The 22,300-nt window shown below is 49.7% G+C and overlaps 2 protein-coding genes across 7 annotated transcripts in view; both read right to left on the bottom strand.

The window, feature by feature from the left end:
• Positions 1-7,361, bottom strand: part of SLC35C2 (solute carrier family 35 (GDP-fucose transporter), member C2) — a 14,580-nt gene extending 7,219 nt beyond the window's left edge. For 2 of the 5 annotated variants that reach the window (XM_011928873.1, XM_011928874.1), the window contains exons 1-4: positions 7,274-7,361; positions 2,300-2,676; positions 1,537-1,616; positions 489-552 (exon numbers count right to left, since the gene is read on the bottom strand). Coding sequence is in view for 3 of the 5 variants with exons in the window: in XM_011928870.1 (XP_011784260.1) it covers positions 489-552; positions 1,537-1,687; positions 2,300-2,471; positions 2,604-2,638 (422 nt within the window). In the remaining 2 variants the exon portion in view is untranslated. Of the gene's footprint in view, positions 1-488; positions 553-1,536; positions 1,688-2,299; positions 2,873-7,273 lie in introns of all 5 variants that reach the window. The other 3 variants (XM_011928870.1, XM_011928871.1, XM_011928872.1) reach the window with 3 other exon arrangements.
• Positions 7,362-9,015: 1,654 nt separating this feature from the next.
• The window catches only part of ELMO2 (engulfment and cell motility 2), a 40,893-nt gene continuing 27,608 nt past the window's right edge, over positions 9,016-22,300 (bottom strand). For both annotated transcript variants that reach the window (XM_011928868.1, XM_011928867.1), the window contains exons 11-21: positions 18,467-18,589; positions 18,035-18,169; positions 17,334-17,438; positions 17,133-17,241; positions 16,210-16,346; positions 14,591-14,754; positions 14,364-14,476; positions 14,137-14,244; positions 13,240-13,322; positions 11,731-11,808; positions 9,016-10,528 (exon numbers count right to left, since the gene is read on the bottom strand). In XM_011928868.1, the coding sequence (XP_011784258.1) occupies positions 10,328-10,528; positions 11,731-11,808; positions 13,240-13,322; positions 14,137-14,244; positions 14,364-14,476; positions 14,591-14,754; positions 16,210-16,346; positions 17,133-17,241; positions 17,334-17,438; positions 18,035-18,169; positions 18,467-18,589 (1,356 nt within the window). In that variant the 3' untranslated portion in view covers positions 9,016-10,327. The remainder of the gene's footprint in view (positions 10,529-11,730; positions 11,809-13,239; positions 13,323-14,136; positions 14,245-14,363; positions 14,477-14,590; positions 14,755-16,209; positions 16,347-17,132; positions 17,242-17,333; positions 17,439-18,034; positions 18,170-18,466; positions 18,590-22,300) is intronic.

Here is a 22,300-nt window from a genome sequence, read left to right as displayed (position 1 = left end):
GAGTGGGAGGATGAGGAGTGGGAGGATGAGGAGTGGGAGGATGAAGAGTGGGAGGATGAAGAATGGGAGGATGAGGAGGCAGGAACTGTGCTCTCTGAAGTGAAACATCAGAGGGAAGAAGAAACTCTTGTGCAGCCCCCAGGCCACACAGGGCTCTGCTGTGACTGCGTGTACCACCTGCCAGTGGCTGCCTGTCTGTGGCCTTGCGGCCCGCCCTCCCCTACTCTGCTGATGGGGTTCTGGGTGAGCTCCCTGGCTTCCCCATGCTGCCTGGCAGGTGGGCACAGCACCCCCTCTGCGCTGGGCTTACAGAAGAGGCTGGTGAGTTCCCGGAGAGCTGCTGGGTGCCAGAGAGAGGCTGAGAGAGCAAGGGCTGGTCCCAGAGAGTAGTGGAGTGGCTGACCTGGCAGCCGGGTGTGCAGATAGCCCGCTGGACGGACAGACAGCTTGAGCCTGAAGGGAGGCAGCAGGGCATGGCCGGTACTCACAGAGAGACGGTGACATAGAGGAAGCTCCAGTTGGACAAGCCCACGTCAAGCGCCGTGGCCAGAGCTGTGGAGACAAAGGCACCCACCGGACGGTGTGGGAGGTCCACACTCTGCTGGGGTGGGCTGGCACCCTGAGGCACCTGAGTGTCCCCCACTTCTGAACCATCCCGGGGCCTCTTCTGGGGCCCTCAGGCCTTTTTTTCCACGAGCAACTAAAGGGTTCATACCCAGCCCCAAAGCGGTGGGGGGCTGCTCTAGCACTAGGGCTGGGCCCATTCCAACTGGCTGGGCCAGTGTGGTTTCCACAAACACTCCGGCTGGCCCCTGAGCAGAGGTATTAACCCGATCTGTTGATCCCTTACTGGAAACCCTTTTTTCCTCAGGATGGAACACCAACTCCTCCAAGGGGAACCCGGCCTCCAGGATGTGAGCCCCACCCACCCTCTCAGTTCTCATTTCTCCCACTTCCTCTGACCAGCACCGGGTTCTCAGCATCCTGAAACACTTTGAGTTCCCTTCCAGACCCCACAGCTGGCACTAAATCTCCCTCTGGCCACAAGGGCCCCTCCTCCCAGGGCCAATCAGTCCCATGCATCCTTCAGCCCTCGGCCTACTCAGCACCTGGCCTAGGAAATCTTCCTCTACCAGCCATGGGCCCCAGCCTTGGGTTGGTCCCCCTCCCTGGGCTCCGTAGTGTCCTCCATGTCCGTGTCACAGCCCTGCGAAGGCAGGGACCCTAACTGCTCACCACTCATCTCCAGGCCCGAGGCCACACTCCAGGCTCAGTGTCTGCTGCCAGGTGAGGGAGCTGTGGGGCCGTGGGTGCAGCAGGGGTTTTGTGGGTGTGTGGTGGGGCAGTGGGAAGGCATGCAGTGTGCAAGAGGCAGCAGCATGGGTGGAGGGAGGCCAGGTCAAGAGGGCAGAGGAGGAGCAGTGCAGGAAGAGGGGACGGACTCGGCTTCCAGACATGCGGGTGTCTCTCTTGTTCTCATCCTATGGTTCCCCAGCCCCTCTTCCTGCCCTGCCCTCACCGAGGTACCCCACCTACCTGTGGGAGCCACTCTTCTGAGGTAGTCGGCCCAGCTCAGCACCACACGGGCCCTGTGGCTGGAGCACTGAACCAGCGCCCTGGACAGGGCGGAGAAGAGGAAGATCACGGCCAGGTGCAGCATCGTCATGAAGAGGGGGAAATGGAAGCTCTGTATGGAGCCCAAAGCAGACACCCCGGCTCGGTTTAGACAGCCTGTCCCCCAACAGCTCCCTCTTCCTCTTCGCCCCTCTGCTGGAGTGGGGTTCATTTGGTGGTTCATGAGGACCTTGCTATGTGTGAAGGGCCCTTAGGTACCGTATCATCGCTTGGAATGACAGACTCCTAGGTCACAAAGACAAGTGGCAGCCAAGGGGCTCAATTCTAGCCTGGTGCTGTCTCCACCAGTTCAACACACCGTGAGCTACCTGCCCAGCCCTCCTCACAGCCCATTCCCAGGTGAGAGCCACTGCGGCCCACTACGTTGTATCACTTGTTAAAATATTGAAATACTTCTCTAGTGGGGTAAACAGTTGCTGCTTGAGCCCCAGTTTCCCCAGCTCATCCCTTCACACCTCCCACTCTCCTTGGTTTCCCTGGATCCAAACATTGAAGGGGAACCCCGGCGTGGAGGGCTTGGAGGGCCCTGTTCCAGCCCAGCTGTAACTGGCTTCCAGTTAGACTGGCTGAAGCTTGTGCCTTCCTGTTAAACGTGAAGGGCACCACAGCCATGGCTCCAGCCACCTTCATCCCAGCGCCCTGCCCCAGCAAGGCCTCCCAGTACCTTTGTCAGCCATTTGTTGTAGAAGGTGATGCCGATGGAGAAGCAGTAGTAGAGAAGCACCAGCCCCAGGGTCAATACCGCCTTCCACACAAAGGCCACATCGAGGGCCCACCTCCCCATTCGTGGCGGCTGCAGCACCCGAGCTCCTGAGTCAGCGGGGGCAGACACCCCTCTTGAAGACAATGTGCAGGAAGAGCCGGTGGAGCTGGACCACAGCTTTCACCAAGAGCGTCTCCTGGCTGGAGGAGCTCTCTGCAGCTCCATGATTTGGAACCATCAGCGGAGCCCCAGGCAGAGTCCTCACCTAAGGGGCTGGTGGCTGGTGCTAACCCTTCCCATGGTTAACTGGATGCAACGCTCACAGGTCCCGAGGTCTGCTGCTGGGGAAAAAGGGCAGCTTTGGAGCCTTAGGCAGAGACTGCGCTTCTCGTAGCCATGGGTGCCTCTGAAGGCTGCATGACTCAGGGCTCCGGAGGGGCTGCCCACAATGGCACAAGGCACTCCCAGAGACCCATGTCATGTCTGCTCTCTTGTCACCTCAAGTCATTCTCCATGAACTGCCACCAAAGTGACCTTTTAAAACACAAATCTGATTATGTCGGGCCACTGCTTAAAACCCTTCAGCAGTTTCCAGTGCTTTTCTCATAAAGACCGGGACCCTTCTTTGGGCTCCCATGGCCTGATTTGGCCCTGCTGGTCTTCCCAGTCTCAGCCACAGGCTCTCCAGGACCTGGCCCCACTGCGCGCCTTTCAGCTTCTCAAACACACCAGCTTTCTTCCCGTTGTCCAAAGGAACTGAACGAACACTGCACCCACCCTTCAGTCCTTCATCCATCCTGCCTATCTTCAGCTCAGAGGTCACTTCTTCAGGGACCCCTACCCCGTCCCCTTCATCAGTCCCCTGAGATACAGGTGGCTTTCACAGCTCTCCTCCTCCTCCTTCACAGCACTTGTGTAGGGTGTGATGTGAGTAATGTCTGTGTCCACTGAGACTACGAGAGGCACAAAGATAGGGAACAGTGTGTCCACACTGGCCTTATGCACACCTGGCGTACTTTAAGTTCTCCGTTTGGTTTGATGACTGACTGATGGCAGGCGTGCGATTTTCAGGGGACTGGTCTGGTCTTTAGGGGTTAAAAGTGGAGAAGGAAACCACTCTAACAGTTGGAACACTCTAAGACCAGGCTTTAACCACTACTGCCTGGAAGCGGTGCCTGCCTTAGGGTCTTGCCAAATGAAACCACTCCCAGCCTCCCTGTCAATCCAGCCAACCCGGATGACTGCCCGGAGCATGCCAGGTAGACTTGTCTGCGCCTGGAGGAGCCTCAGGTCCAGCGTTATGTGATACCTGCTGCTTCATCTGTGTGCCCCCAACCACAGCTCCTCCTTTGAGACATTCCCATCCTATTGAAACACCACCTTCTTCTCGAAGCCTTTCTAGGCTTCAAGATCAGAAACACTCTCCATCTCCCACCCCACTACTTCCGGAGGGAGCCATTACATTCTGTTCTGCACTCTGGAACCCATGTTACTACTTCCCCTCTCCGGGGCAAACAGGGAGCTGGCTGTGTCCAAATGAATCTCCCGGGCTACAGCCGTCTTCAGAGTAGCTTTGGAAACCTGTGGTGGTATTTTGGGGATATGCTCCTGGCATTCAGTGAGCAGGGATAAAGAAGGGGCAGTCCACATAGCCAATTACTGCTCTGCATCCCGCATGACTTTGACATTCATATAGGTGAAAGATTAGCTTATAATCAGCTGAACCTAGAATGCAACTGTTTACATGTAAACACAGGGCAGTGTTTCCATGGTTCTGTTGGGAACTAACATTTCCAAGAATACGATGCCTATGTACAATGAAGGGAGACTGAAAATGGTCAAAATTGGTGTCAAAATGGCACCAAAGTTCCCACTCTGGAAAAACCACATCGACTACGGCAATGGCACCAGTGGTTTTTGAGCTGTGACACAACACGGCTGTGTCTGCGTCTGCGGAAGTCACACTCCTAGAGGGTCCACATAGAAGGGACAGCTTCACTGCGACTTCCAGCACTGTTGTGCCCAGGAACTTACATATTGAAACATACTTTGTTTTACTATCAATTACTTTCCTTTTTTATAGGCCTTTGTTGATTTATTTATTTTTATTTTATTTTACTATTTTTTTTTCTTTGAGACGAAGTTTTGCTCTTGAAGCCCAGGCTGGAGTGCAATGGTGCAATCTCGGCTCACCACAACCTCCGCCTCCCAGGTTCAAGACATTCTCCTGCCTCAGGCTCCCAAGTAGCTGGGATTACAGGCATGCGCCACCACGCCCAGCTAATTTTTTATATTTTTAGTAGAGACAGGGTTTCCCCATGTTGGTCAGGCTGGTCTCGAACTCCTAACCTCAGGTGATCTGCCCACCTTGGCCTCCCAAAGTGCTGGGATTACAGGCGTGAGCCACCATGCCCGGTTGCGTTGTTGATTTTTCAAAAATTATGTGTAGGCTGTTTTTATTAATCATATGTTTCATTTTAGGGTAATAAAAGGGACTGTTACAAAATATTTGTAATAAAAAAGAGGTTCAATGCTGACCTTCCTTCACAGACCTGGCCCAGGTCCCTTGCCTCCAAGAAGTCCCTATGGCTACCCCACCTACAAGAAGCACTGTCTCAAAGTTGACTCATTTCCTTATTGGGATTCAGAAGGTCACCTATGCACAAACACAAACCCAAATCTCAGCTAGAAGGGTCCTTGGAGATTATCTAGGCACTTAATGGGCATTTATTAAGCGCTCCTGTAGGACTACCACTGGAGACACAGACATGAAACTGAAAAGGTTCCCACCCTTATTTTATAAGGGAAACAAGATTTAAAGGAGTAAATACTCTTTTTGAAATCTCATTTGCTCAGGAAGGAAAGTCCATATTCTGCCGCACTTTCCACAGAGAGCAGCTTAGCTGGGGGCAGCAGTCACATCAAGGTAAGGCTGGCTGGTGCATCACTGCCGCACCTGCTTCCCTCATTCTTCCTAACTGTAACTTGGGCAGCATGGTTTAGTACTTAAGACTGTGGGCTTTGGAGTTAGAGACTGATAATCAAATCCTGGTGTCCCTACTCACTACTGGGTGACCCTAAGTTACTTGACCACTGGACTCAGTTTCTCCAACTGTAAAGTGGCATCAGGTACAGCATTAAATGCTGGCTCATGATAGAGGCTTACTCCCCTCCTGGTCCCCTTAACAGTGAAACTTTCCCAGAGGGCCTCGCACTGCCAGCCCCACTCATGCACTCCCTGCCCTCACTTCAGCCCATCTCTACTGCTCCACTGAGTCACCACACCCTCCTCTCTGCTGCCCCTTCAAAGGCTTAGTCTCTATTTTTTTTTTTTTCGAGATGGAGTTTTGTTCTTTGTTGCCCAGGCTGGAGTGCAATGGCACGATCTCAGCTCACCACAACCTCCACCTCCCAGGTTCAAGTGATTCTCCTGCCTCAGTCTCCTGAGTAGCTGGGATTACAGGCATATGCCACCACGCCTGGCCAATTTTGTATTTTTAGTGGAGACGAGGTTTCTCCATGTTGGTCAGGCTGGTCTTGAACTCCCGACCTCAGGTGATCCACTCACCTTGGCCTCCCATAGTGCTGCAATTACAGGCATGAGCCACCGCGCCCGCCGGCTGAGTCTCTATTCTCATCTTACACAATGGATCACTTCCTTCTCCTAGAAAAAATCTTCTCTTAGGTGCCACGATACCACACTCTCCTGGTTTTTCTTCTGCTTTTCTGGACTCTTTCTTGGCCTTTTTTGCTGGCACCTTCTTGTCAACTCAATCTATAAAAATTGGGTGCCTAAAGCTTGGAACCTAGCTTCTCTTCTCTCTTAAATCTTACCCTACATAATCTCATCCTACCCAATCCACTTGCCAATGATTTCTAAATTCTTTACATCAGCCCTGACCTTCTCTGCATCAGACTAGTATTATCTAACTGCCTATTTGGTAGCTGCACTCCAAATATCTAAAACTTAAGATGCCCTAAGAAGATTTCATAATTATTTCTCACGCTCCCAATCTATCCCAGAGTCATTTAGTAAATGCCAGCATAATACACTCGGTTACTTAAGCCAAAACCAAAAATCTATGATGAAGTCATCTTTGGCCACTTATTTCCGTCATTTCTCAAATCCTGCCCTGTCAGTTCCACCTTCAATATACTTCTTGACCCCTCTACTTCTCTTCCTCTCCATTCCCACTACCACAGTCTAAGCCACAATTATCTTTCACCTGCTGACTGCCACTCGTCTAGCTGGTGGTCTCCCTGTTTCCACTTTAGCCTCTAAGGCCTGGAAACTATAAAGCAGCCAGAGAGATGGCCTAAGCACACAGAATAGACCATGCCCTAAGGCTAAGCCCAGCTCCTCAGCCTGGTCCACAAGGAAGGCCTCTGCAACCTCATTCTTCTGCCACTGGCCCCAGCACCCGCCACAGCGGCCCCCTGCCACGTGTCAAACACATCAAGCCTGCGTATTTCTTTACCTGCTGCTCTTTATGTCTTCAGCACCCTTCCGCAGACCTCCGCTGAGCTGAATACTTTCCCCAATGCCCCACCCCTCCCAATCCTCGTGGCACTTCCCACCTCTGACGTTTCCTTGTTTGCTCACGTGTTTACTGCCCGCCCCAATCCCACAGCGGGAAGCAGCCTCTCAGAGGGCAGAGCCGTGTCCGATTCCGGCCTGGGTCCCGCACCCAGCACGTCGCACGTGCTCAAGAAATACCAGATGAGCCGGCGTCGGGCAGAAGCACGGCAGGAGGGCGCTTGGAGACCCCTGCCCCCTCCACAGACTGCGAAACTAAGGCCCGGAGAGGGGCAGGGGCGTGACGTGCCCCATGCCAACCCTCGCAGAGCCCGGGCGGGGAGCCCGCTTCCCGTCTCCAGCCCCGGCCCCCCCAGGCCCTGGGAGCGCACCGGGAGGCCTGCCGCGAACCCACTCACCTCCGCCTGGTGAGCTCCCGGCCGGAATCTTCCCACCGGAAGTGCGAGGCCGGATGCCGCCGCCGAACCGCGGCAGGGGCGGTAACTTCCGCCGGAAGCTACCCAGGGGCTGGGCGGAGCCGGAGCGAAAAGGCAGCACGGGGGCGGAGCGGGGCAGCACGGGGGCGGAGCGGGGCAGCACGGGGGCGGAGCGGGGCAGCACGGGGGCGGGGCGTCTGCTGTGGTCCGGTTCTGAGGTGGTCGGGTCCTTCCGGGGTACAGCGCAGTTTTGTCCTCCGCGGAGTCCCTCAGGCTCAGAGCACAGCAGTGTGATTGCGTCTCTCCTGCGCTCAATCAGGGGCTTGCTTTGGAACCCCGGTACCTGCTAGTGTTCTGCATACAGTGGCTATCCAAAAAATGGTCACTTGTTTACTTTTACTGAACAAATTGTTTTTCTTATGTCCAGTCTAGTGCTAGGCAACCATGGAATGAACCACGAAGATGAGTATCTCATGGACTTTTTCTTCTGGGAGCTGAGGCCGGCTGGGGCCGTTACAACTTAAAACTTAGGCGATCCAGAAGTAATACGAAACATTTGTGAAATATTTTCTGTATGAAACTTTCTAAGAATTATCTCAACTTCAATAGGTTGAGTAGGGGGAGAGCATGCCAGATAGAGGAAATGGCAGAATCCTAAAAGATGGTGAGAAGCCTCCAGCCATGCCTGGGGCTCAGGTTGTTTATAACTGTGGTGGTTAAAGTAGTCAAGAGGCAGGTTGCAGTGGCCCCAAAATGCCAGCCTAGGGAGTTCATATTTTCTTCATCTTGCGGGATGGATTAAAAGGGCAGCATTTGCAGTCAAGGAGAACACTGGGCCAGGGCAAGCTAGGGTTGCACATTCAGACCCAGTTTTGTGCCTTTTGCCGTCCTCTAGCCTCCTCCTGGGTTCTCCGGCAGTAGGACCAGCTGCAAACATGGATCCTTACAAGTGACTCAGCTGGGATCCCTGGCCCCTCTAAACAGAAGGCTCAAGGCCAGAGTGTAAGTGTTTTGTGCAAACTGCTGCTGTCACCGCCGCCAGCTGGCATCATGCAGGCATTAGTTCATTCAGTGCTTACCAAGCACCTACAATGGTACCCATCACTGCCCAAGGTCTTGGCTTTATTCAGTCCTCAAGGCTTGTATTGCATACACTTTCTATGCCTTTTGAAATAGCTTGTCCTCACACCCTTCTCTCTTAGGGACAAGAGAAAGTATCTATTTTCATCACCACCCTCATTCAAGTCTCCCAGCTACCAAGGCCAAGGTTTGGAGCAACAGCCTAAAACACCAGCTGGAAGGCTGGGCACTAAGCACAGGCAACACACAGGGTAAAGAGCGTGTCTTCTTTGTAAGGCACAAGTACTCGAGCTGTTCCCTGGCTGTGTCCCTGGCAGGGAGAAGAGGGAGGATGTGTTCATGGGGGTGTACAGTATGCCTTACCCTGCTGTACCCAGCAGGGTTGAGCAGAAAACGCTTTGTCTCAGTGCAGCAATCTGTGAACACTGTTAACCAGCAGGTGTGTGTCTGTGTGTGTGTGTGTGTGTGTATGTGTGGGAGGAGCGAATGATGAGGAGGAAGGGACTCTTGGAAGGTGACTAAGGGCTCCAGCTGGAGCTCTCCAGAGTCTCCCGGACACACTGAGATCAAATCTTGTCAAGGTGAAATCTTCACCATTGGGCAGGGGGCACGTACAGACAAACAGCTGTTAACAGGAACCACAGTTTGTACATGAAAGAGTATTTATTGAAAACATGGTTACTGACAGGAAGCTCCTGGCTGCTCTCTGGTTACAATCTTGGCTCACAACTGGAAGCATTACATACTTTTTACTTCCCCTCAATTTTATTTTTCCCCAGGGTTCCATCCTAAGATAGGTAGATCTTATATAAATATATATACATGTCTGTATAAGTATGGCCTATAGTAATGAAAATATATAGTACACTCTTCATTGGGTAGTACCTACCATGCCAGGCCACCAATACTGAATGCCAATGTGCTAACGTATGTCCAGGGAGAGAGGCTGTATGTGTGGTTTACAAGTGCTTCAGCACCAGGGAAGCCCCACTGGCACAGGTGTGGCCTCAGCCGGCCTCAGCCAGCTCCCTGAAATCATGGCCAATGGCAGAAACCATAGCTCTAAGAAGGAAAGGCAAACTTCCTGGGGTCTGGAAGGCCAAAGGAAAGCAAACTGGAGGGGGCTACAATTCAGGTTAGGTGGGAGATTTCTCTCTGAGGAAGGAAAAGGTATTAATGTGGGGGGAGTGGGGTAGAATCTAGTGACCTAACCACAGTCTAGGCCCAGGCCTCAGCTGGGTTTTCCCTGTAGCGTTCCTGGAGACTTAAGAGGGCAGGACTTGGCCTGGAGGTCTTTGACTTGCCAGGATGAGACTGAGCGCTTGTAGGGAGAAATTTCCGTCTGCTCTGGTATCTGTATGGGCCAGAGAGATCTGGTGGCTCTAAAGACCAGAGATGTTAGAGCCAACCTCAGAAGCAGCAACATCTTGGCACCATATGAAGCTGGAGTGAGCCCTCATCAAAAAAGACAAAAGCAAAGGCCCCAGGCCTGTACTCAGATCTGAGATACAGGCAGTCACTCCAAGGCTCTCAACACACCCAGCACACCTGTCCTCTGCAGGCAGCCTTTCTTGGGCCAGCTCTTGCTCACGTGGGGATCCAGCTGATCAGAGAGCAGGTTCAGGAGGAAAAGGTGAGTGGCTGTTGTCAAATCCATTTCAAGAAGCAATTTCTTGGACTGGAAGGCAAGGGCATCTGCTGTTTGTTCCTTGTGGCCCAATCCCAGGCTTCATGGTGATGGAGTGGGCAGAGCACCCTGCCTTCGTGACTCTTAGTAGACAGGGACCAAGAGGAAACTCTGGGTGGTCCGAGGTGGGTTTGAGAAATGGCTGGCATTTACTGGCCACCAAAATCACTACAGATTCTGTACAAGCAAAAGACAAGGCACCAGACTTTAAGCGTTTCTCCTGGGCCCAAAATCCCTTCTCCTGGGTACCGTCGTTTCTGGCTCCAGGCTCAGCCATAGTGATAGACAAAGTCATAGCTGCTGGGCTCCTTGGGGATGGGGGGTGGGGCTTCGGGAATCTGGATGTTCTCCAGGTCCAGGAGCCGCAGCTTCATCTCCATGCTCAGCAGGGTGTCCAGGTCACTCTTGGTCAGCTCGCTGGACATGTCCTTCCCCAGAAGGGCACTGAGGCCATCAATCCAGATGCAGTACTGTGGGGAGCAAGTTGCAAAATGTCACATCATGACCCCCGGACAGCAGGAGATCCTGCCAAGGTCTCTATTCTGATGGGGCTCACAACAGTTCCTTTTGGAACTAATCAGTATAGGCAAAACTGATTTGGAATGATAGCAAAGATAAATCGGGAGGTGATCCTTCACTTTCTCAAGATTTCTGGTTTTTATAAGGGGTTTTATATTACAACTCCTTACAATAATATGAAATAGAACCTAAAAATGCAATGAATGAATACAGCAAAATGAGATCTGAGTCCTGGGGCATCATCTACCTGAAGTTACCCCAAAATCAGAAGCGAGAGAAGGGAAATATGTATTAGGTGAAAAGAAGCAAGACACAAACAGGAGTGATTGTAGCATCTCAATTTTGTTTCCCCTGCCACCAAAAAAAAAGTAAATTAAAATCAATCAAGTCAATACATATTAAAGAGTAAATACTAAAGAAATGGAACTGGTGGGTCTCATGCTAAGAGGGGGTAACCAGGAAGCCTTCTGATCCCACTGCTCCCTTACTTACTCTTTCTGCTTCCTCTGCTGCCATTTTCCTTTTTCCACACCGTTGCTCGCCTGGTTCCCCACTTGCTTGTTCTTCATGTCCTCCCAATAAAATTCCACTAGCAGCAGCTCAGGCCCTGCCCAAGTGTCTCCTCTTTCAGAAGCCCTACTTCTAATTCCCAGTGATGGCTCTCAGAGCTCACCAGGCATGTAGGGTCTCAAATGCAATCACTCATTTAATATCTAGTATCTTCCAGTGCTGCAGATGGAACTACAGGGCCCTTGTCAGAAGGACCAGTTCCATCTGGCTTCAAAGTCCACACTGGATCCACTACAACATGTGACCAGGAGCCCCTAGGAGGAAGGATCTGTCAAGTTCTCTTGGGTGGTTGACCACAGAGAAACTGAAAAGGGGAGAATTTTCCTAGTCCCAAGTAAATGAGTCATTCCTAGTTGACCTTGTCTTTGTAATGACAACCTACGGCTGCTGCTGAAGAGTAATGTGGAGAGCCCAGCTCACGGATAAACAATCCAGAGTGTGACAGATCCTTGGCATTCTATAGCCTTCAATGATACACTGCAGCCACCCACCACAGGGGACGTTCCTGATCTGTTCATTCCTGGCACCAACGAAAGAGTTACAGAAATGGCTCTGTTGTCCAAGGCAGCACCATACTGCTCACCTCATATTTATTAGGTGCAATGAAGTTTAAGGTCTCATCAGGGTCATACAGGATGGAGAAGGCCAATTCCAACACCTCCTGAAGGAGAAAGCGTTTAAATTAGAGCGATGGAACAGCCTGGGGTCTGCACATCAAGATCTTGGCCAAAGTCCTAGTGACTCAGCATCATCACCAAACATGCTGATTCAAATGAATGTCATCAATGCTCCTAGGCAGCCACAAGTGTGGCTGGAGATTAGGCCCAGCATAAATCAACCTTAACTTACCCACTTCCTGCCCAAGTCACCTCAAAGATGTTGTGATATTTTTAAGATTGGAAAAAAGTCATTTTCAACACTCAGAACCCTGGAAGGTCACAATCCATGACTGTAAGTTATCCTAAAAGTTTTTAATTACCAAGATGACTAACAACTTCTATCATGATGTATTTGGCATAGGCATGTCTTAACAATTAAAAAACAAAACAAAACATACACACACAAAATTGGTCACTGTTGCATGATACCAGGGAACTAACTCATTATTTTGAAAGTAAGTACATAAAAGAAGAATCAGCATTTATTCTTGTTTCCTATATAAACTGTACCACTGGGAAACCAATAGTAGATAAGGGCAAGTTTCATGGTTCAGCTCATAAATGAAAAGCAATGACTGCATCAAAATATCATGAGTTTGCAAACCTTAGTTGACTAATGGAATGAGGCACTGAGCTTCAACAGTCTGCTAATATCACAAAAGGAGAGACCACCAGACATTATGTGCCTCTTGATAGAACATAATACCACTGATGACACTGGCCAGAAAAAAAATTAAACCTGAACTGGATCAAACCTCTAGATCCCTCTGCTGATTTACAGATCTGGGACAGAGGAACAAGTTAAACTGTACCATGGGGAAACAATCAGCAAAATTCAGATGCTAGGAAACTACCAAACAAGCGATCTGGTTCTTCAACTAATAAACTGCAAAGGAAAAGATGGTGGGGGGTGGGGGGAACTTAGGAATTAAGAAACTTAAAAGACCAGTCTTAGATTCTGGTTTAAACAAGATGGGTGTGTGTGTGTGTGTGTGTATGCATATAAACATGTATATATCTGTAGAGAAATTACGACATTTATAAGACAATTGGTAGAAAGTCAACATCAGTGGAATATTTGATCTGAAATAACTACTTTGATTTCCTGTTATGTGTGCTAATGGACTGGTGGTAATGTTATATACCATATGATGTACACTAAATATTTACATATGAAACAGTGTGATACTTGGGACTTTCTTCAAAGTGATAAAGGAGAGAAACAAGTGGATGGGCAGAATTGGCCATGGTTGCTGAGCCTGGGTGATGCATATACAGAGGTTCCATCTATTTTTGTGTATGTTCAAAATTCTTTATAAAACATTCAGGAATAGAGAGGGGAAGACGGTAAGAATGCACCTGGAAAAAAACACCACCAATGGCACTCTCCAAGTATCACTGGGCTAGCTACTCAAACTGGCCTCTCCACTCACCTTGTTCTGTTTCAGAGCACTTTTCTCTTTCATGTGGGGACAATCTTTCCCAGTGACAATGGCCTTAATGTCTGCAACAGGAACTGATAAATGATGGGAATTAGTCTCTGGAAGTTCATGCTGCAAGCTGGTCAGTGCCTGCATCAGTACTGGAATGGAGGTACTGGGGCAGATGCACAGGAAGCCTCAGCCCCAAACTCCAAGAGCTGCTGTATGAGCTCAGTGAGGGTGGTGGGGAGGGTGGCCTTGTACCGTTCCCTCCTTCTTGTAGACCATGGCCCAGTGAGGCTGTGTCAAAGCTAACTGAGGGTCACTTCAGGGCTCTTAGATTTATATCCCCAAGGAATGGGACCTTGGTGACTCCCCTCTCCTCCCCTTCACAGTAATGGCAGTGATGATGCTATCATCGCCAACAGCAGTGGCAGCTGCTAACAGTTATGCTGACTACCGGCCAACCACTCTTCTAAGTGCTTTGCATACATTACTCATGCAATCCTCTTAGGAGGAAAGTGTGGCTATTATTCCCACTTTACAGGAGAAGAAATCAAGGCAGAGGGGAGAACTAACTTGCACTTAATTATGATTCAAGTTAATTAGGAGCAAAGCCAGGATTTGAATGTGGGCAGTCTGGCTTCACAGCTTCTCCTCTTAACTGTTGCCTTTTGACTTAGTCATGTACCACCCTTTACACAACACATTCACACCTGTGAACTCATTATTTCTCCAAACCACCCCACCGAGTAGGCCAGGTAGAGGCGATCGCTGACACATAAGGAAACAGGTCCAGAAAGGTGACAGGTACAAGCCCAGATGTTCAGCTAGAAACAGCCCGGACTAGAACTCCTGTCTCCTGACAAGTCCAGTGACCATGACGCATCAACAGAGAAGTGAACCTACTTTTCTCTTGCAGGGATTCGAATGTCACCTCCCCTTGTGGGTTGTCATCCAAGTCACCATAGTGAAGGACCTTGTGGTTCAGTGCCAACCGGCAGTACCAGAACCGTTCTGGAACACAAGGGAAACCAAACAGGTGAGCAACGACAGTACTGGGAAAGGCCTGGGCACAAAAGGGGCCATCCAGGCAGGCTCCTTCTGGCAGCAAGGATTGCCCTGTCTCCTCTCACCTTGCCTTCGGCGGTTCCCAATCTTTCGGAAGCTGCTGCCCTCACAGAGCCGGTTCAGGCGCTGTTGCTTGATCAGCTCAAGGATCTCGGGCTGGATCTTCTCCCTCAGCTCCCTGGGGCAGACACACACTGGAGTGAGCGGAAGGTCATGGGGACAGTGGAGCTCTGGAAGGAAAGCAGAGCTGGCAGCCACCTCCCCGGCCAGCCTCCCCTGAGATGGAGCTTACACAATTGGTGGGGACTGGAAGTCATCCTGACTCATCCTCTCAGACTGGCGCAGTCGTAGAATCTCAGAGTAACTCAGGCTACGCAGTTTGCTCTTGAACTGATCCAAAGAGTTGGGTTTGGAGGGCAAAGCTCGAGTGATTTGTTCTCGGACGACCTGCATAACCTAAGAAGAGAAGAACCCAGCCAACTCACACCATTATTCTTGAGAAATGGACAGGCCTATTATGGAGTACCAAGGCTCTTTCCTACCCCAGGGTCTTGAGCAGGGCAGGCACTACAGACATCTGCTGGGTGAAATAGGTATACCTTCATCTAAGAATGAATAACCATCTAAGGTTATTCAGGTCACATGACTGACACTGATAGATGCTTTATTTCCCATATATTTCAATTGGTCAATGGTGTGGGGAAATGAGCATGGATTTTTGTAGTCAGAAAGAAATGGGTTCGCATCTTGACTCTGTCCCTTCAGCAAGTCACTTAACATCCTTAGGTGTGATCTACTCATCTCTAAACCAAGAGAAAGGAAGACACATTTCCTGATAGGTGTTGTCATAAAGAATATGAGATACTAGCTGGTTGCAGTAGCTCATGCTTGTAGTCCCAGCACTTTGGGAGGCATAGGCAGGCAAATCACCTGAGGTCAGGAGTTTGAGACCAGCCTGGCCAACATGTTGAAACCCCATCTCTACTAAAAATACAAAAATTAGCCAAGTGTGGTGGCTCACGCCTGTAGTCCCAGCTACTCGGGAGGCTGAGGTAGGAGGATCACTTGAACCTTGGAGGTGGAGACTGCAGTGAGCCGAGATAGTGCCACTGCACTCCAGCCTGGGTGACAAGAGTGAAACTAGGTCTTGGGAAAAAAAAAAAGAATATGAAACACCACATGAAAGGCAGACACAGTGCCTGGCACGCTGTGGTGATTTTAAAAAATGCACTGGTCCCCTTAAAACAACTGTTAAAGAAAACAACAGGATACTACACTGCATGTGCCGTATGATCTTGGTAATGAAGGAAAAACCCGTAGGCAAAGAAAAGACTGGAGGAAAACAAAAATGTTTGTCACTGGATGGTGTGAATACAGGTAATTTTTTATTCTTTATACTTTCCACATTTTTTATAATGAGATGATCAACTTCAAAACACTCAACCCCTAAATGATCAGCTTTTGAGGGCCTGGCACAACAGTGCTCTGCATAGAGTGGGAACTGAAAGCACCGAGGGATAACAATCGATTAAGTACCCAGGGTGTCCACTCTTCTCTCTGCTAACATTCCCAGTTCACAAAACTACAGCAGTGCCTGCAGAGTAAGCACTCAATAAACCACAGTGAGTCTTCTGTGCTTATCCTCCTGACCTCTATGGAGGACCGAAGGGACAGGTGCTAACTTCAATGGACAAATGAGGGCCTAAGGCACCAAGTGGAAGACAAGCTCAAGATCACAGAGGGAGCAACAATCAGATGGGGCTGAACTCTCCATGCCTCAGTCTTATGACTCAGCTCTGCAGACCAAGCTGCTTTGCCAGCTCAGGGATTCTCCAGGTGCCAGCCAGCTGTCAGAGGTTGTCATGTGATGGTCTCCTCCCGTGGGCCTCAGAGCAGCCTGGAGACACTGACCTTGTTGAAGTCCTCTGCTGTTGCCCTCATCTCCTTCCAGGTCTTGTTCAACAGCTGGATGCAGATTCCAAAGAGCTCTTCAAAGGCTCGGTCATGGGTAAAGAACATCGGGTGGTAGTCGTTGCGTCCTTCATTTGCTGTGGAAGTGAAAAAACGGAGAAGATGAAGCCTCTGTCCACAAGGGCCTGGGAGCTCACGTCCGGAAACTCTGCACAAAAGTCCCGAGGAACAACAGCACACCAAGGAGCGCAGCTAATGGGGAGTGTGGGATGGGCGTTTCTCACTTCCTTAGCTTTCTTCTCCAGGGTGCATTTTCTTGCCCTCCCTCTACCCTGTTACAGACTCAGCCAGCCCTTACCTACAGGCTTGGGGTAGCTTTGGAATATGATTCAAATTGCCAGCTCAAACAGAGCAACAACCGTGATTCCCATAAACAAGGATAAGATGGAATTATCAGCTGATGCAGTGATTTAAAACAAAAAAACAAAATTGAAAACCCACCTAAGGTTGTCTAGTCCCACTGACAATTTTTTTTTTTTTTTTTAGATTTAAAAGTCTCACTCTGTCACCCAGGCTGGAATGCAGTAGCACGACTATGCTCACTATAGCCTTGACCTCCTGACACAAGCGATCCTCCTGCCTCAGTTTCCCGAGTAGTTGGGACTAGAGGCATGCACTACCAGCTGGCTAATTTTTTGATTTTTTTTTTTTTAGAGACGGGGGTCTCACTATGTTGCCCAGGCTGGTTTTGGACTCCTGGGCTCAAGTGATCCTCCTGCCTCAGCCTCCCAGAGTGCTGAGATTACAGGTGTGAACCACCACGCCCGGCCCCACTGACATTTAACAGTTTATAATAATTTCCAGTCTCACTGAGCTCTTGATGACAAGGAATGACTGAAGAAGAGGGAGCTGCAGAGACTTACGTAGTTCCCCAACCTGAAGGATTTCACAGAGCATTTTGGTGAGCTCAATGGCACTGCGGCCAAAGGGGCATTCATGTTTGTCTTCCCGGCTGCTGTTCTCCAAGACAATCTGTCAGGGGAAGAGAAAGGGAGGATTAGGGAGATGAGGGAGGAAGGCAGGAGATGTGGCACCAGGACTGAGACCAGCTCCCCTGCCTTTACCCGGATATAGGTGTCCTGGTGGACTTTAGCCAAGTACAGCATGTTGTCCAAGGCCAGCATTCCAGGAGGAGTCTGGGTAAAGTCCATGGCTGGATTGATGTGGTTCTAGAGAAATAAAGACACACAATTTGAGATGTAGTAGTCTCCCTGTGTGCAGGGACCTGAGGGTATGCCCTCTCGCCTCTCCTCTTGATGCTGCTACCATTCAGCACCCACCTCTGTCCTAGCTCTTTTCACAGCCATCACCACCACTGAACTGTGATCTCTTGTGTGCTGGATGGTGGCCGCCTCACCATGCATCCTAGAACCTACTTCGCATGATGCTGCACACCGAGTAGGTATGCAAGAAATACTTCTTCCAGTTAACTCCATCCTCAAGCCCTTACTCTATCACAAAATATTCACACTAGCTTTGCAAAGAACCTAGCAGTTTGGGTAGAAGGACAGGTCCCCTCTCTACCCATTCTAGCTGACCCCAACCCCTCTACAGATGGATTCGTTTCATAGGGCCAAACTTTGCACACAAACTCACAGACTCACCATCAAAAAAGCAAAGCAAACATTAAAGTCCCACCAGCTTCCTAACTGTCATCTATTCCAGGGTCACCATGGGGTTGCTTGTCAGGGCTCTGGCTGGGTGGCACCATTGACTTCCCATCATGGGGGAGGGCCTACCACTGTCTATGCTCTGAGGTTCTTACAGTAAATCCCAGCATTTTGTAGTCCTTGGTGTACATGGCTTTGCGTTTTTCTGTCCCACTCCCAGGGACATTGCTAGGATCAGACTCTGCGTCAAATGCAATCCTCCTCAGTTCAAATATGATGTCTCTTTGAGCCTGTGAGGTGAAACAGACAGTCAGCAGGTAAATCAGCTAACCCATGGAGCAAGGAAAAGAAACAGTGGGTCAGGCTTTTCCGGGCCAAACTCTGGCCCCAATCAGTCCCTTAGGAGGCATCACCTCTACCACAGCAGGACAGAAATGGGCTTGGCTCATGGTACAGATCATGCTAGATTTTCTAGGGCAGATGCAAACTACTTCTGCAGACAAAGACCAAGCACAGTGCCTGGCACACAGACTAAGGCTGGACTGCACCACAGCCATGAGAAAACAGCTGCCCCACTTAGCACCTACCTGGTCATTGGGGTCCATCTTGGTCATCATCCTTTCTTCCAGAAGGTTAAAGGTTAGGACTTGAAGGACATACAACTGATGGGCCATCTCAGTTTTGATGGGGCGGTTCCCTCGGATCACATGCTAGAAAAAGCACAGGCAGGGAGTAGGGGACTTGAACTGATCTCTTTTAATGAAGGGTCACATCCATGCTAAGGAAAAGGAATGAATGCTGGGAAGGGAACAGAACTTTCCTCCGACACATGAGGACTTCATATTCTAGAAAGTGATGGGAGCATGAATGGGCTTGGTTCAGGCAGAGATGACTCACTGCAGGTCTGAAAGGCACCATCCCTTCCTCTGCATTCCCCTGGGCAGGGGAGGTAGAGTGAAGGCAGAGGCTATACCCAGCCACACCAGAAATGGGGGAGGCTATGATACAGAACATTGGTGGCTGGACCTTCCTCCAATCAGGCACTTCACAGGCCTACTAAATGCAAAACAATAGATGGTGTGCATGGTGGCAGAGTTGTTTTTCCCTTAGAAAAATAAAATGCTTTGGATGGCTTCACCAAGCAGAGAGGCTTTGGGAAAGGCCATTTTCTTTCAATGATACTGAGATAGCTACACAAAGGAGGAACAGTTCACTCTCCCACCAGCTCCCTCCCACAGCCCTCTCTCCTTCCTTCCTTCCTTCGTCTGGCTTGTCCTCTCCTCTCTCCTATCACTCTGTCCCTGCTCCCTGTGCTGCCCACACCATGTCCCTCTCCCTCCTGACTCTCCCTCCCCACTGTCTCTGTGCCCCCACGTTCCCCTAAGGGTTCATCACCTCCTCCTTTGTCCCTCTGATGCCCACCCCCCACTTTAGGTCCTCTGGTCCTGTCTCATGTTCTGTCTCTGTCTTTCTTTCGCATGCTGTGTCTCCCTCTGTCTGTCCTAGCTGATCAACCCTTGATTATGTTCCTGTCTCTCACCATCCTGTTCTCACTCCCACAATATCGTGCTTCCCTTCTTGCTCCCTTGTATTTCTCACTCCCCCTGTCTCACCCACCATCCTGAATCCTGTCCCTCTTGGTTCTTTCTTGCCCAAATGAGACTCTCCCCCATTTCCCACATGTACCACCACTATGTCCTTCAATTTCCCTACTCAGTAGCCCTGTCTTTAGGGCTGTGCTGTCCAGTATAGCAGCCACTAGCCATATGCAGCTATTTGCATTTAAATCAGTTAAAACAAATTTAAGTTGAAAATTTGGCTCCTTAGTTGCACCAGCCACATTTTAAGTGCTCAGTAGTCACCGTGGCTGCGGCTACAGCGATGCAGATATGGAACACTTCCATTAACAGAGTTCTACTGAATAGCAATGCTCTGGAGCGCTCTGACTTTAGGCAGGTATCTGACTCAGTATCTTTTTAAAGCTCCCTCTAACTTTGGATCAGCTCTCCCTAGAGTTTGCTCTGACTCTAGATCAATCTCTTTAGACCTGTGAGGTCCAGTTTGGTAGCCACCAGGCCCATGAAATGTGGTTAGGCTAAATTGAGAGGTGCTATGAGTGTAAATGCATACCAGATCTTGAAGCCTTAGTAGGAAAAAAATGTCTTATTAGTAATATTTCACATTTATTACTTGTTGAAATGGTAACGTTTTGGATATCATGGGTTCAATAAAATATATTATTGAACTGAATTTCCCTATTCCTTTTTCATGCTGCTACTAAAATGTTTAAAATCATGTGCATGGTTTGGGTTCTATGTCCACTGGATGGTCCTGCTCTAGACCTCTTCCCCTACTGTGACTCCAGTGGTCTCTCCTTTTTCTAGCTGTTTCTCTAGATCTACACTTCCTAATACAGCAGCCATGAGCCACATATGGATATTTAAATTAAAATGAAATTAAAATTACAAATTAGGTCCTCAGTCACAACAGACTTATTTAAAGTACCACACATGACTAGTGGCCACCACTGTGGACAGCACTTCCATAGCATGTGCTAACATGCTGGAGTTAGGCCTCTGCCTGCATCCCTCCCTCCCTCTGAATCAGTGACCATGTCCAGTCCTCTAACTCCCGCCCTGTCACAGGCACGCCCTCTGTCTCTTAAGCGCGAGATCGCTCTTCTTAGCTAAGTCTCACTGTTTCTTTCATCTCCCCAGCCTTACTCTCTTGTTCTCTGCTCTGTGCCCCCTGCCCCGTAACTTCCCTTCCTTCCCACTCCCCCCAGTTTCTTTTATGGCCAGGGGTTCTTCACTGCCATTGCCACTTCTTTTCCCCTCCATACCTCTTCCTTTGCCTCACTCTGAGGCTTTTCTTCTCTGCTGTTCCCTCTGTCTCCCTGTCTATCCTATTCCTCTCTCTTCACTTTTCTCCCTAATTTATAAAACAGCTTTGAATAGAGGTGGAAGTTAATGTGATTCTGATTTTCAGTCTCTTTAATCCTCTTTCTCAAACTTAAGAAACATCAGAGCAGGAAGGTAATTAATTATCCTAACATCAATGGCTTAAAGAAGTACAGCTCCAGTCTGATGAGTGACAGTTTGAGGTTTTACCTGAAGTCTCACTTGACTGTCAAGTATCTCAGTGTCTTAGTTCTCTGGCTTTACTCAGTGAAGTCCCTGGACTGCAGTGACCATGCATTAGACCACGCATTAGCCATTTCCTGCCAGGCCACTTAAGTCCTGAGTCCTGATGCTGAACTGCCTTCTATAGTGAAATCTTTACTTGTTCACAGGGTTTGTCCAGAAATGAACTTCTAACACGATTAAATAGTAAGTCTCAAATATAATTAAATTTCCCTCAGAAGGGCACTCTCATCCCCACACATGCAGAAGAGGGTGACCAGGACAGCTGCTGAGGAGTGTAGACAGGAATGTGTGGGAACCTGTGTACTCCTGTGGGCTTGGGGCCCCTCCTGCCAGGTTGGTAGCTGGGTGTGACCAGGGAAGCAGCCAGCAGGGAGAAGCTGGTTCTACAAGGTGAAGTCTGGCAGACTCTGCATGTTTAGAGCAGCTGACTGCTCAGCTTCACAAGTGCTCAGAGCTTACTTCTTCAATCCTATCACCTCTGCATCCTGTTCTGCCAATATGAGCAGAGTGCTTACTGAGTGCCAGACACCCTGCTAGGCATGGTATGTACATTACCTCACTTAGTCCTCATATCCAGATGAGCAAACTGAAGTCCAGAGAAGTTATGTGAAGTGCTCAAGATCAAAGATGGGAAAATGGCAGACTCCAAAGTCCATGTTTAGCTTAAGTCTTACACTTGACTTCTAATGTTTCATTTTATTCCCTTCACTGTGGTCTCCCAGGTTTCCCTTGTTTCTGACAATTGATAAAGTTGCCTACTTGTTTTTTGAGATGGAGTTTCGCTCTTGTTGCCCAGGCTAGAGCACAAGGGCCCCGTCTCGGCTCACTGCAACCTCCATCTCCCGGGTTCAAGCGATTCTCCTGCCTTAGCCTCCTGAGTAGCTGGGATTACAGGCACCTGCCACCACGCCCAGCTAATTTTTGTATTTTTAGTAGAGACGAGGTTTCACCATGTTGGTCAGGCTGGTCTTGAACTCCTGACCTCAGGCAATCCACCTGACTCGGCCTCCCAAAGTGCTGGGATTACAGGTGGGAGCCACCGCACCTGGCCAAAGTTGCCTCCTTTTAATTCAGATCCTTGGCTCTCCTCCTCCACTCCCACCGGCCTCACCTCCCAACATCGGCCCTACTCCACCCCACAGGTGGTAACAGGGATTTACACTTCTTTCCAGATCCCCCTGCCAACTCCTGCTCTGCTCTCCTCCCTCAGGCACCCCTTAGCAAATACAAGTCTTTCATGTGCTCTTTCTAAAATGCAAATCTGGTCTGGTTATT

This window comes from Colobus angolensis, unplaced genomic scaffold (assembly GCF_000951035.1).
Source record: "Colobus angolensis palliatus isolate OR3802 unplaced genomic scaffold, Cang.pa_1.0 Scaffold8, whole genome shotgun sequence".
Taxonomy (NCBI): domain Eukaryota; kingdom Metazoa; phylum Chordata; class Mammalia; order Primates; family Cercopithecidae; genus Colobus; species Colobus angolensis.
Note: the sequence above shows the minus strand (reverse complement) of the source record. Positions and strands in the feature narration are given on the sequence as shown.